Source organism: Gracilinanus agilis, chromosome 6 (assembly GCF_016433145.1).
Source record: "Gracilinanus agilis isolate LMUSP501 chromosome 6, AgileGrace, whole genome shotgun sequence".
Classification (NCBI taxonomy): Eukaryota; Metazoa; Chordata; class Mammalia; order Didelphimorphia; family Didelphidae; genus Gracilinanus; species Gracilinanus agilis.
Genome location: NC_058135.1, coordinates 174923831 through 174943095, shown reverse-complemented (window position 1 = coordinate 174943095; position 19265 = coordinate 174923831). Strand labels below are relative to the sequence as shown.

The window sequence follows — 19265 nt, the reverse complement described above, 5'->3', positions numbered from 1 at the left end:
TAAGTAGACAATTTTTATATAATTTGGGATATCTTTGTACTCTCTGAGGTTTTTTTAAGAGTCATCTATAACTATTAATAATTGATTGCCTAATACTAGAAAAGTCAATAATTTTTTTTTTTTATTTTAGAGTTGTTTTTTTTTTTAACCCTTGTACTTCGGTGTATTGTCTCATAGGTGGAAGATTGGCAAGGGTGGGCAATGGGGGTCAAGTGACTTGCCCAGGGTCACACAGCTGGGAAGTGGCTGAGGCCGGGTTTGAACCTAGGACCTCCTGTCTCTAGGCCTGACTCTCACTCCACTGAGCTACCCAGCTGCCCCCCAATAAATTTTTAACAAGGTTGTGAAACCAAGAAATAGCTGCTAAAAATTATGGGGTTTTACCACTTCTAATATTGACTCCATGCTCATTCTTCTTGGACCCTTACAAATAGCTGTAGTTAATTTTTATGTGAAAAGATTAATTTGTAGGTTCTTTTTTAGTAAGTAAAAACTATTAAATGACATTCTAATTTTTTCAGATTAACTGATTACCAAAGAATAGAAAATAATTGCTATCATATATCACTTTGTGTACTTTATTTTCTTTGTGTGCATTTCATTTTTGGTAGCCAGATGCTTTGACCAGTCTTGTTGTTGTGATGCTGTATGACTTCCAAGACAGAAAATTTCAAAGTCGACTAATTTCTAATGAACAATCAATTTCAGAAGTTCAAGAAGTAGAGAATCTTCTTAACAGGTATTATTAACATAAAAAAGGAAGAACAAAATATCTTTAGTTAGTATTTTCATTGACAAGAGAGAGAACACATGATGTTCTTTTTCTTTTTCTAATTAATTAATTAATTAATTGTTTTTAACCTGTAACTTCTGTGTATTGGCTCCTAGGTAGAAGAGTGGTAAGGGTGGGCAATGGGGGTCAAGTGACTGACTTGCCCAGAGTCACACAGCTGGGAAATGTCTGAGGCCAATTTTGAACCTAGGACCTCCCATCTCTAGGTCTGGCTCTCAATCCACTGAGCTACCCAGCTGCCCCATGATGTTCTTTTTAGATAGGTGTCAAAAACCTATAGGAAATATTACTGGGTGATGGATAGCTTCAGCAATTTACCAAGTTTTCTTTCACAAATTGCCTTCGGACCAAATTCATTAAAAAGAACTATTTTAAAACTGAATAGATTTTAAAAGTTTAGTTTGAAAGGCAGATCTTGTATACATAATGGGAATAGTGAAAATTTTCCTAAATTTGTTTTTATTAGAAAGCATGAAAATTGGGTGTATTTCTCAGGGTATTATGAGCAAATTAAAACACAGTAATTACATGTATGTGTGGGCTCCTTTGTTCAGATTTTTTCTGAGGTTATTTATTGCTTTAGAAAAATCTATCTGGGTTGAATGAGAAAAAATCAGTTATATTTAAAGATTTGTTATGATTTAGAATATACTATGATTTGAGCTAATTATTTATTACAGACAGTATAGTTCAACCATTATTTTTCTGTTCATAGTCTCTTTACTAAAGATAGTAAATTATACTACCATTGAGAATTTTTAAAAATTACAGTGGCAGGTCTAAGATTTTAATTAGTTTTCCTTAAGGTATTATATAGATATATGAAGTAAAATATCATGATATCTATAGAAATTTTGTTATTCAACTGCTAAATTTCAAGTCACTCAGATATTTTCCTTTGTAAAACAAAGATGCCAGAGATATTTTAACAGAGTCATGAACATAGGCCTGGTATTTTTTTCTTCATGAATATTTTTGTATAATTTATTTATTTATTTATTTAAACCCTTAACTTCTGTGATTTGGCTCCTAGGTGGAAGAGTGGTAAGGGTAGGCAATGGGGGTCAAGTGACATGCCTGGGGTCACACAGCTGGGAAGTGTCTGAGGTCAGATTTGAACCCAGGACTTCCTATCTCTAGGCCTGGCTCTCAATCCACTGAGCTACCCAACTGGCCCCCAGTTTTGTATAATTTCAAAATACTACTTTAGAACAGTGATAGGCAAACTACGGCCTGCAGGCCAGATGCAGCCCCCTGAAATGTTCTATCCCACTGCTGGACATTATTCCTAATCTGATGAATACAATGAGTAGGACACACACAGTACAATGAAATTTCCAAAGAGTTGCCTTAGAAACAGACTGACAGATGAGCATTTCCTTTCCTTTGGCCCCTCTTTAAAAAAGTTTGCCCGTCACTGGTTTAGAATATCTCCTTTTTAGGTTACCGGCCATGTGAAATATATTTTCACTATGATTAAAGAAATGAATGAAGATTTATGGGAAATTTAAAAATATCAAAGTCTTGAAGTTTGAAGATTTTTTTTAACATCTGCTATGAGTGATCCAACATATTTTGAGTTTTTTTTCCTGTTCTAAATATGTTGTTATATCTTTCAAAGAATCTTGTCACTTGTATGGAAGACAACCTTTTGAAGGAGGAGAAAGAGCACTTAATGTGGTGTTTTGCTCTGGTGGCTCAAGTGCTTTTTTATATGGATCAAACAATAAGCACAGTGGGATCTTATTATCCACATCTCCTAGTCAGTTGTGTGATTACAAATGCATGGTCTGTTGAGGAATAGCACTCATGAAAGCTGCTGTTTCTTTTTAATACTCTCAAGGATGCCCTCAATGCCTTGTGTAGATGCTTCTCATAAAAATTTGATATAGGTGGGAAGTCAGGCATATGGGTTGGTAATTATGTTATTCTCCAGGTCGTGTATTATTATTATCATTCTAATAAAGTCTGAGACCTTTCTTCTACACTATTAGTAATTTTCCCTTCTGAACTGATCTCTCAAACCATGAAAAATTGGGTTTGTTCCAGCAAGATCTTCCTCCGTGTATAATTGATCTAGTCGAGATGTTTTTCCTATCTTCTTTCCAGTGCTAGTTAGATCTTTCTTGAACTTTATCTAGAATTGTGATATTAATAATCTTAAGTGTGGTGGTTTCAGCATGCTCAATGAAAAACCATATCATAAAATCTTTGCAGATCTTTTTATGCTTCATTTGTTCTCCGTTTAGATTGATTCTTAAATATTCTCAGGATGTCTTTGCTTAGCTTTCTTTAAACTATTTTTCCTTTCACTGTTGCTCTGTACTGTTGCTGTTATGAGGTGAAACAGCTCATAATCACCTAAATGCTAGGGATAAAAAAAAAAAGTACCAAAAATAGGCTTTATCCTCAAAGAGCTTTTTTTTCCTGCCATACTTGTGGGTTAGATTTTATAAACAGGTATGTGTTCAAAAGAGACAGCTTGACAGAGTGATTGGAGAGCTGGTCTCAAAGCCAGAGGGACCTGGGATTCAACTCCTGCTTCTGACATAGAGTAACCGGATGGCCCTAGACAAGTCACTTAGCCCCTCAGTGTCCTAGGTAACACTTTAACCCAGTGATGGGCAAACTTTGCAAAGAGGGGGCCAAAGGAAAGGAAATGTTCATCTGTCAGTCTGTTTCTAAGGCAACTCTTTCAAAGTTTCATTGTATTGTATCCTACTCATTGTATCCATCAGATTAGGAATAATGTCACGCAGCCAGATAGAACATTTCAGGGGGCTGCATCTGGCCTGCAGGCTGTAGTTTGCCCATCATTGGTTTAAACTATAAGTTGCAGGGAAGATGCTAACTAGTATTGGGAGAGGTTGTTTCTTTACTTAGGTGCACTTAGATGGCTAAAATCACAGGTCTAGTTTTTATCCCTTTATGTTTTAAACTGGTCTTGCTCTTGTCTGCCATGTTTTTCTGTTTGACAAGTAAGTTAAGCATCTGATGACCAATGGGGTCTTTAAGCTTTTCTGGCCTCCTAATTATGGTCATTGATTTTTATTGATCAAAATCATGTATTCAGTTATTTTATTCTATGACAATGCCTTGCATCTCTTATCTACTTTTAGCATCAATAGCATATTTAACTTTTTTTTTAAGACCCGTACCTTCCCTCTTGGAATCAATACTGTGTTTTGGCAGGAGAGTGGTAAGGGCTTGGCAATGGGAGTTAAGTGACTGGCTCCGAGTCACACAGCTAGGAAGTGTTTGAGGACAGATTTGAACCCAGGACCCTCCCCTCTCTGGGCCTAGCTCTCAATCCACTGAGCCACCCAGCTGCTCCCTAGAGTTGTTTTAAATTGTATTCTTTATGTTTTTTCTTAATTTTTATTCTTCTAATATTGTATTGATTTTTATTTTTGTTCTAACAAAGTAGTTGTCTGACTGCACAAATATGATTGATTCCGGAATAACTCTCCTGTTAGTTTTCTGTCTCTTAAAATGAGGGTTTCTGTCTCTTAAAATGTAATTAATTACAGTTTTGTTGGTATTATTCCATATATATCATGTTCAATGACTTCTGCTTTGTTTCTCAAAGAAAATGTTTATTATTGATAGATATAAACCTTTTGTATAGTCTACACGTCTTTGTCTTCTCCAATTCTTTATTACTGAACCATATTACCTAACATAACTTTAAACTTTTTTTACCAAATGCAATAGGACCAGCATTTTCCTCCCCATCATAGCTTTTCCTCTACATATTAGTTTTTAATTTTTTGATTTTGTTTCTTTATTTTCTGCTAGGAAAATTGCCCAGTACTTGGCTATCATTTTTGTCTTTGTTGTTATGGTTTTTGTTTTTCCTCCACATTTTTGTTTTTATTTCTAGTTTTTAGGTGTTTTTTTAAACCCCTTCCCTTCCCTCTTAGAAGCAATACTGAATATTGGTTCTAAGGCAGAAGATTAGTGAGGGCTAGGTAGTGGGAGTTAAGTGACTTGCCCAGGGTCACATAGCTAGGAAGTGTCTGAGGCCAGATTTGAACCCAGTACCTAGGCCTGACTATAAATCCACTGAGCCATTCAGATGCCCCCTAGGTTTTTTATTTTATGTTCTTGTCCTTGTTCATGTCCACTTAAAGACTCTGGATTTGGTGCTCATTTTGGTTTTTGTTTTGTGTTGCTTCTCCCTTCCTATACGTGTTAAAGTGAAGGAAACCCTATAGGTTATTTAAATGATTAAAGATCCTCTAGAAGTTACTCAGGTCCTTGCTTCCAAGAGGCAGAATGAAACAGGACCGGCATTTTCTTCCCTTTCATAGTTCCTGTTTTCTTGGCATAGCTTCCTTCCTACTACAATTTTGTTACCAACATAAAGGGTTTTTGATCCTGTTGGTTAACATTCTACCAGTATCCTTCTATAGACCTCAGTGTTCTGTCATTTGAAACCTCTATAGAAATTGGGGTTCCCCATGGTATTCATTTGGGATCCCCTGGGATTATTGTAACCTGACTGTTGATATCCAGTAGCCCTTTATATATTTAGTGTCTCCCCTCCTTTCCAGGCCACCTCCATATGGCCTCAAGTCCCCTTGAGCTTCAGCTAGAATTTGGACCTCAGCATAAACTCAGCCTTGACCCAGGCAGTTTCATCCGCAAAGTCCCTCATATCTGAATGAGACATCTGAGTTTAGGGCTTTCAGGCAGGGTGGGGAGCATTAGGGGACAACTTGGAGAGGAGCTGAAGGACCATAGTTGCCCGTATTCCAGGATTTCTGGGCATAATTTCACTAGTAGCCCATAGGTTGCTGATCAACTACTTTCTTATCTATTGTTTCAAAAGCCTTTTTTTGGGAAAGGGTGTCATCATATTCTTCCCACTTGGCAGAGTGGCAAATATGGGGGCTTTTCCTACTACTCTCAGAGTACTTGTTCAAACCCACAACTATATTTTCTCTAATGGCCACTAGCATCCTAATTTCCTACTCAAATTTCACAAGTTAATCTGCTCAGACCTGTTTTGGATAGAGGAAGACCTATAACTAAAGCTTGATTTCATTTTTTTTTTTAAACCCTTACCTTCTGTCTTGGGGTCAATACTGTGTATTGGCTCCAAGGCAGAAGAGTGGTAAGGGCTAGGCAATGGGGGTCAAGTGACTTGCCCAGGATCACACAGCCAGGAAGTGTCTGAGGTCAGATTTGAACCCAGGACCTCCACCAGTCTCTAGGCCTGATTCTCAATCCACTGAGCTACCCATCTGCCCCAGCTTGCTTTCATTCTGGTGGTTGTTAAAACTGTTACAGTCCTATACAATTCTTTGTGACCCCACTTGGGGTTTTCTTGGCAAACTGGAGTAGTTAGCCATTTAGGAAACTGAGGCACAGAGGGTTAAGTGACCTGATTGTAGGATGTGGCTGGGCTTAGAGGAATTGCACAAATTTAGTCTAGTAAATTAATTTTCTTTAGGAGCTTCAATTCCTCCTTTGTAGATCTCCAGGGAGAGCTGGCTGAAATGAGAATTCATATTTATGGGTAGGAGTGACTCCTTATTTCAACAGCCTAGTAATATCAAAGAGCAGTCCCTATCTGGAACCTATAATTGACTTAATCAATTCTATAGAGCAGGGGTCGGCAAGGTATGGTTCTCGAGCCATATCTGGCTCTTTTGAGGGCCAGATATGGCTCTTTCTGCAGGAGCCATAAAGTCCATTTTTTTTCAGGCGCTGTTACAGGAGTGCGCACTGTGAGCACTGCACGGCTTTCACGAAATTGCACTTTAAAAAATGTGGCATTTATGGCTCTCATGGCCAAAAAGGTTGCCGACCCCTGCTATAGAAGTAAGTTTTCAGAAAGCTCTCAAATCTGAAAGTTGGCAGCAAAAATGCTAGTTCTATCACTATCACTATGTGATGGTGAACCTATGGCACGGGTGTCAAAAAGGGCACGCAGAGCCCTGTGTGGGGGCACACCTGCTGTTGCCCCCTCCCAACCCCCCCAGTTTGTTACTAGAAAGCCAGAGGGATTCAGGGAAGAGCTATTCCCCTCCCCCTCTCCACAATTTTAATTTTAACTTAAAAGTGGACACATGAATGTGTTTTTCCTCCTTTCAGTAAACTCTGGTGGCTCCCAATTACTTCTAGGACCAAATTTTAAATATTCTTTTTGGCTTTTAAAGCTCTTCACAGTCTGGCTTCTTTTTACTTTTCCAATTTTCTTACTCCTTACTCCCCTCTATGTACTACTCTGGGAGCCAGAGACACTGGATTTTATGATGTTTCTTGAATAGGACACTGTATTTCTCCACTAGGTGCTATTTCACTGACTGTTCTCCTACCTCTACCAATCCCCTTACCTCCACCTCCTGTTTTTTTTGGCCCTTAAGATTCAACTTAACTCCCACCTTTTGCTGGAAGTCTTTCCCTTCCCCTCTCCTACCTTATAGTGCTTTTGCCTCTGAGCTTACAGTTTGCCCACACTGAATAAATCTTGTATGTACATCATTGTTTTCATTTTGCCTCTCTTATTAGATAGAACTGATTGATGGCAACAACTGCGTTTTGCTGATCTTTGAATTCTCAGTGTTTAGCACATAGTCAATGCTTTTTGACCAACTGGAAAAATGTGAAATTTTAAGATATTTGGCATTGTACTTTTTGCTACTATATCAGAAACAAGAAGAAATTTTAGAATAGGAAAAAAATGAATATAAAATCAACTAAGTCATCATATTTTCTGTCCCTAACATCATTAAACCATGGCTTACTGTCTGGAAAAATAACAGTAGACTTAAATTCTTAAGTTTATGCCTGGAAATCTTCGACTCAAGAGATATTCTGCAATATGAATGGGTTGACAAAATTCTTCCTGTTTCCTTGTCTTTATTTTCTTTGGACTTCTTAAATGGAAACATACTTATTCTCAAAAAAAGTTTGATTTTTTTAAAGCCATTAAGAGATGTTAGTTAAAAATGTAATTTCTCATTGTCACAGTGTTATTGAAGAAATTTACCTTAGCATATTCAGAGAGTCCTGCCTTTTCATTCAGTAGACATGTCCTGTTAGTACAGTAGTCATTATACTTCTGGGTATCTTCATATCTCATGAAGAATGTCCATGTTTTTTAGTAAAATTTCAAAGAGTATCACCATTCATATACCCAGACAGTGCTTTGTTTATTACCCGCATGCAGATTGCATTACCTATTCACAATTTAACCCTAAAAGTTTTTTTGTTCAACTAATGTTTGCTAGGCAAATGACTGTCTTAAAAATTTGAAGATTGCTTGCCAGTATGCTCTGACAGTTATTGAAAAATGGTGTTGAAGAAGAATGTTTTGCTTTTGCAAGATTTCATTCAATTATTCTTAATTTCTCTAGATGTCTTAGTGATCAAGTCATTGAAGGTTTTTATTTGGGTATGTAGTAGCTTACTATAAATTGGCTGCTTGAGAGTATTATCAAGAAAACTTTAGTTGATAATGCTGATGTTCTAGAAGCAGTAGCAGTAATAACACTTTCTTTTGAAAATTTAATGTCTTTCAAGAAAAAAAAATTCACTCCTTCCCACATTCCTTTGATTAGAAAAAAAGGAAAATAAAACTTGTAACATATGCATAGTTAAGCAAAACAAATTCATGAACTAGTATGTTCAAAAATAAATTTAATTTTTCACCTCTCAAGTGGATAGAATAGCCTTCTGAAATCATGGTTGGTTATTCTTGAGTCTTTCAAAGTTGTTTTGTCTTTATAGTGTTGATGTTATTGTATAAATTTTCTTTCTGGTTCTGTTCACTTCAGTCTGCATCTATTCACGCAAGTCTTCCCAGGTTACTCTGAAATTATCCTTTCTGTCATGAACAATGATATTCAATTTTGATTACATGAAATTAAAAAGGTTTTGTACAAACAGAAACAATGCAACCAAAATCAGAAGGGAAACAACAAACTGGGAAAAAAAATCTTTATAACAAAAAACTCTGACAAATGCCTAATTACTTAAATATACAAGGAGCTAAATTAATTGTACAAAAATCAAGCCATTCCCCAATCAATAAATGGGCAAGAGACATGCATAGGCAATTTTCAGATAAAGAAATCAAAACTAACAATAAGCACATGAGAAAGTGTTCTAAATTTCTAATAATTAGAGAAATGCAAATCAAAACTCCTCTGAGGTACCGCCTCACACCTAGCAGATTGTCTAAAATGACAGCAGGGAGAGTAATGAATGTTGGAGGGGACATGGCAAAATTGGGACATTAATGCATTGCTGTTGGAGTTGTGAATGGATCCAACCATTCTGGATGGCAATTTGGAACTATGCTCAAAGAGCGCTAAAAGATTGCCTGCCCTTTTATCCAGCCATACCATTGATGGGTTTGTACCCTAAAGAGATCATAGGAAAAAGACATGTACAAAAATATTTATAGCCGTGCTTTTTGTAGTGGCAAAAAACTGGAATATGAGGGTATGCCCTTAGGGAATGGCTGAACAAATTGTGGTATATGTTGGTAATGGAATACTATTGTGCTCAAAGGAAAAATAAACTGGAGGAATGAATTCCATGTGAACTGGAACAACCTCCAGGAATTGATGCAGAGTGAAAGGAGAAGAACCAGGAGAACATTGAACACAAAGACTGATACACTATGGTACAATCGAATGTAATGGACTTCTGTACTAGCAGCAATGTAAGGATCCAGGACAATTCTGAGAGATTTATGGAAAAGAATGCTACCAACATTCAGAGGAAGAACTAAAAGAGTGGAAACACAGAAGAAAAACAACCACTTGAACACATGGGTTGAGGCGGACATGATTGGAGATGTAGACTCGAAACGACCACCCTAGTACAACTATCAATAATATGGAAATAGGTCTTGATTGAGGACACATGAAGAATCCAGTGGAAATGTGTGTTGGTTATGGAGGGGAGGTTGTTGGGGGGAGAGAGTAATAACATGAATCATGTATCCATGGAAAACAATTTTTTTTCTAAAAAATAAAATTAAAAAATATATATTGCTCCATTGTTTGACTCAGCCTGGCATGACTTGTTAACCCTTGACCAGAATTAATCTCTCTCCAGAAGTCAAGAAAGGAAAGCCAAGTTCCTTCCAAGAGGCAGTTCAAGCTGAAGAGCTGAAGACAAAGACCTGTTAAAGACAAGGATGATTCCTGAAGCCCACCTCTAGCCTCAGAATTTCAGGGCTTTTATAGTGACTTCTTGTCCCTTCCCCTCTTCACAGAGGCCAATCACAGCTTTCAAATTTTTTAGCACTGCCCAGGGTGAGCAGTGTCTTGCAGGATCTATTTCTTATCCTCTGGAGGTGTAAACTCTTAAGAATCAAAAGGATTCGTAATTTCCTGACTTGAGTTGTTACCCACTTTAGCAAATGACTTGCAAACACTCTTACTTAGTGTCTGGTGAGATACCAAGTGGGGTACTAAAAGAAAGTCTGATTCACACTTCTGGTGAAATACTAAGTAGGGGTACTTAAGTTAGTGTTAACCAAGTGTTAACTCAAAATAGACAAAGAGAATAAAGAATTCCCTTTCACAGTAGGCACTATAAGTTGATTTATTAATCAATTCCATCATTTTACTTATGAAGAAACTGAGCCCCACAGAGGTTAAATGATTTTCTAAGGGATATGCAACTTATAAATGCTGATATGAGATAAAAATCCAGGTCTTTCTGACAATGTATTTTATCTACTATGCCATACCACTTTTAAGATCAAGAATAATGGAAAACAATTTTTAATAGTTGTGGTTCTACTTAGGAAGGATTTTTTATGTTTGTAGCATATTACTTTTATATAAGGATATGTTTGTTTATGCTAATGACATTTGGAAGTTCATGTTTCATTTGACAGTATTTAATTTTTTTCCTTTCAAAAAAACTTGTGGTAGAAAATGTTACCATATGCTATAAGTTGGTCTCGTAATTTTGTTGAGGGGATAAAATTTAAATGTTTAATATAAAATAGATGATAATATATGCAAATTTAGTAATGGTCTGAGCAATAAGTAATTCCTGTGCCTGATTGTTAAAGCTATGTATGACTATAACAACACATTAAATTAATTGGAATTCAGTTATAATTTAAGCCTTTTGATAGAGCTATAACCCATTGATATGAACCTTTCATGTATTTACTGGTACACATTGTAGCCTAATCATGCCCTCTCATTTTGCAATGATGATTCTGCATTTCATTATAGATATTCCATTAAGGAGGTGCCTATATGATAGAATTATTTTGCTAGTTCTTTCATTATTTCATGGATATCAATATTAGTGCTTAGGCTTACCATTTCCCCTCACACTATTAATTAGCCTACTTCCTTTTTAAATAATACATGGCCTTGATGTCTTTTATACATTTCTCAAGTGCTAGTTATTATTTGTATTGTGTTGCTTATGCTCCTTTTTGTTGCAATTGATTCTTAGACTATGGTGTTCTCCATTGGGTAGATATTTAAGATCAAATGAAGAATGAGTGTCTGGTGTCCCAGAGATGGGCTTTTGTGACATTGAGTAGCTTGGGATCCTTTGAAAATGTAACCAAATTTCCCAAATGTGATCCTGCTTTCATTTCTTCCTTCTGTTCAATTCAGTGGGTCTTGCTCATTGAAATGTATTTTTAAAAATAAGGCTGCTATGAATAGCGTCCTCTCTGGCTTGTTCTAACCTTCACCTGAAGGTTGGTGCATCCCAGAAGGCAGCGGTTATATCAGGCTATACAATACTTTATGGGCAGTTGCTCCTACTACTCTTGCTCATTAGCTTGTACTCCTGTGCCTTCCTATTTGATCCAGCCATACCACTGTTGGGTTTGTACCCCCAAAGAGATCATAGATAAACAGACTTGTACAAAAATATTTATAGCCGTGCTTTTTGTGGGGGCAAAAAACTGGAAAATGAGGGTATGCCCTTCAATTGGGGAATGGCTGAACAAATTGTGGTATATGCTGGTGATGGCATACTATTGCGCTCAAAAGAATAATAAACTGGAGGAATTCCATATGAACTGGAGAGACCTCCAGGAACTGATGCAGAGTGAAAGGAGCAGAGCCAGAAGAACATTGTACACAGAGACTGATACACTGTGGTAAAATAGAATGTAATGGACTTATGTACTAGCAGCAATGCAGTGATCCAGGACAATTCTGAGGGATCTATGATAAAGAACACTGCCCACATTCAGAGGAAGGACTGTAGGAGAGGAAACAGAAGAAAAACAACTGCTTGAACACATGGGTCGAGGTGGACATGATTGGGGATGTGGACTCGAAACCCCCACACCAATGCAACTAACAACAATTTGGAAATAGGTCTTGATCAATGACATATGTTAAAACCAGTGGAAATGTGCATTGGCCGTGGGTGGGGGGAGCTTGGGGGGTGAAGGGGAAAGTAGGAGCATGAAGCATGTAACCATGTTAACTTTTCTAAAAAATAAATATTAATAAGTGTTTTTTAAAAAAAAGCCAATCAGATGCTATCTCATGAACACTGTTTCCATCTTGTATTGCCACATGTATTCTCCATTTTGTTGTTTCTCTTTATTCATCCATGGGAAACTAGATTATATAAACCATCTATTGTTTCACATATGCAGGAAGATTCAGTCAATCAGCACTTTTTCATTTTATGAATAGAAGAGCCTGAAACTTATTCTTCCTCCTCCTAACTTGGATAGTAGTAGCCACTTGTCTTTCCTCTAATTAGAAATTGGATTACTTGATTTTGTATACTGGTTTGCATCCTGGTTAATTGGCTTTATTATAATTATTTAGTCTTATTTGATTAATTGTTTTTTTATGTATAAAAATCTGCTACACTCTGTATTTGTACTCTTTGAATTGACTCGGGAATCCATTGACCCATTTATTCTGAATGCCTTGCTAATAACTTTTGTTAAAAAAAAAAAAGAATCAGCCAGTAGGCACAATTTGTTCTTTACAAAGGCTTTTCCTACTATGGTATGGTAAAAAATAGTAGCTACAAAAGATTGTATTCCCACCACCTCCAAATACCCTAGTTATACTCTCCCACAAATATACAGTACTCATGGGAAGAGAGAGCTCAGACTCAGAGGGCAATGGTTGAAGCACCACATGTAGGAAATAAGGGTGTAAGGGTGACAGCTGTGAGTCTCTTCAGGGAATCTTCTTTTGGGTGTTTCTGGGTGAATTGTGGTTAGTTCTGGGGGTCAGTTCCTAGACTGGTTCTCTTCTTTGCTTCAAAAGTTATGCTCCTTGAAAAGATTTATGTGCGTTCTTTCTGTATCTGTCATGGCAGGTGTTTCTGCTCTCTGCTGGTTACAATGCTTTTTATAGGTTGAAAAATTTTCTTCCCTGTTACATAGTTTGAATGAGTATGAAAATACTCAATTCATTCTAAAACAGTTGCATATTTTGAATTTAAACAAATTGGCACTAGGATAGAAAGGGACTTTAGAGCTACTGGTTCAATTTCTTAACCTTGCAAATTAAGGAAACTGAGCCTCCTGGAAGTTGAAATTGCCTAAAGTCATATTCATAGTAAATGAACTGAGCTAGGGCTTAACTCTTAGATCCTGAAATACCAAAGATAATTATTTATATTGTATTGTGCTGCTCTAGTTCTTCTGTGTTGCTGTTGGTCCTTGAGAGAGAGGAATAATAAAAAGCTCATACTGCTGAGAATTACATATAAAAGGCTCAAGTTTTCTAATTTAATGAATTATTTGAAGGATTCATATAATTAGAAAATGTTGTGCCCCAGGACTACATTCCCCAGAATTCCTTTAGTATTTCCCCAAATTCCTTTCCTCTCTCCACCATGTTGTGTGCTTATGTTGTTTGTATGTAGTTGTAACTCTGCCTCTCTCTCTCTCTCTTTCCTGTGTGTGAGGCTGGGTTGGCTCCCTCTTTGCTCTAGCTTTTTACTTTCCTTTTTGCTTCAAGTTATTATTAATACATAATATAAACAATCATAAACAACCATAAATAATCAATAATAAATAATTAATAACAAACAATTAAATGATTAGTATTTATTAATGTATATAATATAAATAAACAAATAATATTATTTATCAAGTTATTTATTAATACCATTTCTAATTATACAGATTGAAGGCCAGCAAGCAACATCTGAATACTTTATCATATGAATATTTTATTTACCAGTGTTTTAAAATATAAATTCTAAACTTTAAAAATTTTCAGGAAGAAGGAAAAAAAATTACCCAAACAAAAACGTGGAAAAAGTGTTTATAGTTTTTCCCCTATAATTTCCTGGGGCTAGTAGTAGTAGATGTTTTTCCTCAAGACTTAACATTTCCAGTGACTTGACATATAGTAAGAATTAAATATGGGCTCTGCTGAGCAGGAGGAGCTCTCAATGTAAAATACATAGTAGCAGCTACCTTTATGGATGAAAAATCCTGACCAGTTATCATTATTCTTTGAATTACAGCAGTTTAATATGTAGTAGCATCTCTTACTGTGGTATTATATAACTCTCAGACAAAAGAACCCAAACAATCTAATTTTGTTGTGATAGAAGCCTTTTCCAGAAGTGGCAGCCTTTGATCCCATGTTTTTGGAGGATTTTATGCTTCAGGGTGGGGGATTGGGTATCTTTAGTGGTATATTGAATTAAGTGATTGAATTAACCTTAGGGGGAGGCATTTGCTAGGAGAAAGAGAAATTGAGATAACTGATAAAAATGAGCACTTCCAAAATTAATTTACAACCTCTTTATACTATCTTACTTTTTACTATCTCTATCCCTGAAGAACCTTGGGTAGGACTACGACAGATGCTTAGCAACAACTCTTCTCCCCACTCCATCCTCTTTCTGCGAACTCTCAGGGCTTATTGCCCCCTTTGTTTTGTGATTTCCCCCTGCTGTATTCAAGGTGTCTTTATTATTCCTCTAAATCATATTTGAATTATGCAAAAATGTCAGAGGGGTGCTGTCTAATATATACTGAATACTGTGTAATTTGTCCTGGACAGACATCCATCACTTTAGAAATATATAGACTAAGTCTGTGTCATGATGTGAAGCAATGGCCCATGTGCCCAGACATGCAGGAGAGGACTGCTCTGAGCTCCCTCTCCATAGTGCTTTTCATATGCTATTTCATATGACATTTTTCATATGCCTCGCTCCTCTGCCCAGCTGCTGAATGCAAGCACTTCCTTCCTCTGGAGGAGGGGTGGCTCACAGGCAGCTTGAAAGTGCATTTTGGGCACATGATCTCAAAAATGTTCACCAACACTGGCCTAGGTTATCTCATCATAATTTGGGCTTTTAAAATAAGACATCCTTTTTTTAGGTTTGGAATTTTTAGGATACTGTTTAAACTTTTTTGTTTCTTTGTCTTTAGGCATTGTTATTTAGGGGATTGTTAGGAAAAGGGAAGGCCAGAATCAGGTACATGCAAGTTATTAAGCCTTAAGACTATAATGTTGATGTCTATACCAGAAATTAAGAGTGAAAAAGAGACTTAGGGAGATGCAGAGAGACATAAGACAAAGGGGTAGATATTATGAGAGGGAGAACAGGAAAATGAGTAGGGTTATTAGATTTTCTATTTCAAAATTTGGAGTGGAACTTATTAACATTTTTATTGGGGGTTGCTAGCCCTGTATCTTAAGTACAATTTTCAGTAAAAAGTGGATTTTATATTTTTAGTTTTAAAACAAAATTGGCTGCAGCTCTGGCAAGATGTCGAATTAAACATGATGCTCTTTCAATTTACCACATTCTACCAGAAACTGTTAGAAAACAGGAACAAAGAGCTTCTACTTTGCCACTTTATGCTTGGATAAATACTTGCAAAATCAGGTGAGTATTTCAGATAATATACTTTCCTCACGTGCAAGTCACTTCACTTCTCCTGGCAACTCTCTAAGACTAAGTTGCAGAGAAAGTGGCAACTTGTGCTGGTAGAAGGAAGTTTCCTCATATGGTAGTTGCCTATACCAATGAAATCACAGATCCAGCCAGTACCAATCCCCCCATATACTTTCTTTATGGTAAAACATAAAAAGTAAACTAAGTTTAAATTTGAGATAATCTTCAACTTTTACTGATGGAGAATATTTGTATAAAATAAATGTAATCTTAATTTGTATTTTAAATCTTATTCCTGGTTAATTTGAGATCTTAATTCTAAGACAATTATATCAATCCTTTTATACCCTGAAGCAGGCTAAACCCTGCAAAATTGCAATAGTTACCTATAAGAATATTCTTTATATTGTCCAAATTAGATTTCTTGAGTGATATTGACTATTTTCCATATTAATAAAGTAAAAATGAGGTAATGTTCAATTTGTGTTTAATTTCACCTATTGTAATTGTGATCAGAATAAATAACTGAATGTTGTATCAACAGCCCTGAAGATATTTGTGAAGATTTGATGAAAGAAGGATTTATTAGAGTCAAATCCGCATTTGACCTTGACTGTAAATCCTTTTGTATGGACCAACATTGCAGTGATGTCTTAATTTTCCCATCTCATCTTAAAAATGAACTTCTTAATATAGAACTTTGCACAGAGTATAAACTTTTATTTCAGGTGAGCTAACATTTGCTTTTAAAGATTCTCCTTATTAATAAGTTGAATAGTCCTAATGTTTTCCCTTAATATAACTTCCTCATGGTCTTGTGCCTCAACATTATATCCTATCAAAATAGTAAATGTACAATGCTGACTTCCTATTCTTCCTTCTTATGGATCATCAGGAGGATTTACAGATTTCTGTAATTTTAATTTCAATATAATTTAACCCAGCACCCCCAAAATTTACTAAAACTCAATCCCTTGTGAAGTAGGATAGAAATTACTTTTCTTTCTTTGTCACCATGACTTGTGTTACTGGTGTCACCTTGGAAAAACACAGAACCACTAAAGTAGTCATAAAACCAAATCTTTAATCAGGAAAAGAGACAAGTCCTTAATATTCAGCTATCACACAGAGTTCAGCACTAAATATCACACAGAGTCAAAACTTTGGGGCTCTGGAGACAGTCTCTCTGAGAGAATCACCACCAAAGATAACTTTCCCAAGAATAATAGAACTTGGGGACTTATATACCTTTTGGGGAATATAGTACAGCAAATATACACTGGTGGATTATAAGCAGGCTTGGGAAAGAGGCTGTAACTAGAGGCTGGGGTATCAGGGAGTGGCCTAACTTACAATGGATACAAAAAGGATGGTTCCTGCCAGGTGTTGGTCTTCTTGGGAAAGGATCTCTGATACAGTGGGGGAAACTTCTAAGACAAAAAGGGTGATTGAGGATTTGAGCATTTTTATCACTCCTACCCAGGACACTTAATAGACACTTGTTGATCCCTTGTTCAGTCTAAGACAAGGTGGTCAGTTTGGGACTTCCCCTAAAGGCAAGTTCCCAAGGGACAAAGGCAAACTTGGGGCTCCCAAAAACCCAGTTGACACTGGCATGTGGGAATGGGTTAACTTAATTTGGGTTAAGAAGCTTACCTTGGGAAATCTGTATACTAAGTGATCTCTGAATGTCCAAAGATCACAACTTTCTGAAAAAGACATTGAAGCTTAAATGCCATTTATGCCGCAACTAACAACTGAATTCTGCAGGAAATTAAATTCCAAAACTTAACTTTAACATTTTGATTAACATTTCATTATCAAAAGATTAAGTAGAAATTAAATGAGGCAGAATGACTGAGTACTTAGAAAGCTCTTCTTAGAGCCAAGAAGACCTAGGTCAAGCTCTGACTCTGACACAAAGCTTTGGGGCCTGGAAAAGTAATTTAATCTCTCCGTTTTCTAGGCAACTCTCTAATACTATAAACTGCAGAGAATATCCTGACCTGCATTGCTTTCTTCATCTGGGTTATAATAATGTAATTAGAGGTCTTGTCCTTACTACAATCCTTATCTCTAGATTATAGCCAAAAGAAACCCTAACTTATAAATGATTTGTGTTCCAAAAGTTCATTTGTAAGTCAGTGTTTTGGAACTCAATATATTTTTCCTATGGAAACAACAATGGATAACCAGTTAATCAAGTATTAAGCATCTACTTTTGCCAGGTACTGTGGTAGCCACTCATTAAATCTTTAGGCTAGCAAGCAAAAGCCTATATAATCTATAGTTGTAGCCTTCCTAGGACTTATTATTTCTGAGCCCCAACCTCCTTGCTCTGTGCTCCTTGAACCCAGGGCATCCCTGAGCTATGGCACCAAAGATGACAATAGAGTGTGATCGGGATATGGGCTCCTGTGGTTGATTAGTTTCTATAGCAATGAAGATGAAGACTCTTTTTTATAATGATTGGACATTTTTGCAATATGTTAAGTTAGGTCCTACACATTTTGTCTTTTTTTATAATGTGAAAGACAAACTCCAATATGCATGTTTTAAGTAAATTAAGTTCAGTGTTCTATATTTATCAACTAGATTTGTTACCTATTTAGACTACTTTGGCTAAATACAAACTAAAATACAAAGTTAATAGTATGTCTACTAATGTAGAACAAATAAATAATTTGAATCATATATTTTGTGATTTCTAATAGCACTGTTTGTTCCTATGTAGGACAAATCTCGAAGCCTTGCTGTCCATTCTGTAAAGACCTTGCTGAATATGGATGATGACATCTTACTGGTTAACATGGGTTCCTGGTACACTGTTGCTCATATGTCAACACTAACGAATCAAAGTACCTCAAAAATATATGTGTGCGGAATAAAATCACAAGCTAAGGAATCTGAAATGAAGGAGCTTTTTACAAATATGGGATGTAAAAGTAGGTATCAGACATCAGTTTGTTTGGAGTTAAGCGCCTTCTTACATTTTGGACATGAAAATTTATTTTAATGTATTTACATTTTTTTTCTTTATAAAGCACTCTTAAAAGCATCTTTCTGCTTATCTGTATGTTGGCATATAAGATAGTTCTTGTAGTAGAATTTTGTTAATTTTAGTTGAATTACAGGTTAGAATTTTTATGCTTTGACATGAGAAACAACATGAATAAATGTCTTACATTTATATAACATTAAAAAATTAAATGCTTACCTTTTAATCTATTTTTGATTCTCACCACAAGCCATTAAAGTAGATTGGTTGGCATTCTTACCATTAAATGAATGAAGAAACAGAAAAATTGAGATTAAGTGATTGGGTCACAAGTAACATAATCAGCAGTAGAACCAAAGCTTTTAGATTACAAATATAACAAAGCTATCCAATTGTATACTGCATTGAAAGAGGTATAGTTTTCAGAGTAAGGGAGGCAATGTTCCTGTACTTCTAGAAATTACATTTTAGGAAAGACATTGAGAAGCTTAGACAGATCCAGAAAAGGCCAAACGGATTGTTGGAGGAACTGTAGAGGGTTAGTTGAAAGAACTGGGAATATTTATCCTGGAGAAGAATATTTCAGGAGGATATGATAGCTGTTTTCAAATATTTGAATCAGAG

General features: G+C 36.1%; 1 protein-coding gene across 1 annotated transcript in view; it reads left to right on the top strand.

The window, feature by feature from the left end:
• Nucleotides 1-19265, top strand: part of NSUN7 (NOP2/Sun RNA methyltransferase family member 7) — a 100492-nt gene that overhangs the window by 12643 nt on the left and 68584 nt on the right. The window contains exons 3-6 of the mRNA XM_044680566.1: nt 612-739; nt 15482-15634; nt 16188-16371; nt 18378-18588. Coding sequence (XP_044536501.1) covers nt 612-739; nt 15482-15634; nt 16188-16371; nt 18378-18588 — 676 coding nt within the window. The remainder of the gene's footprint in view (nt 1-611; nt 740-15481; nt 15635-16187; nt 16372-18377; nt 18589-19265) is intronic.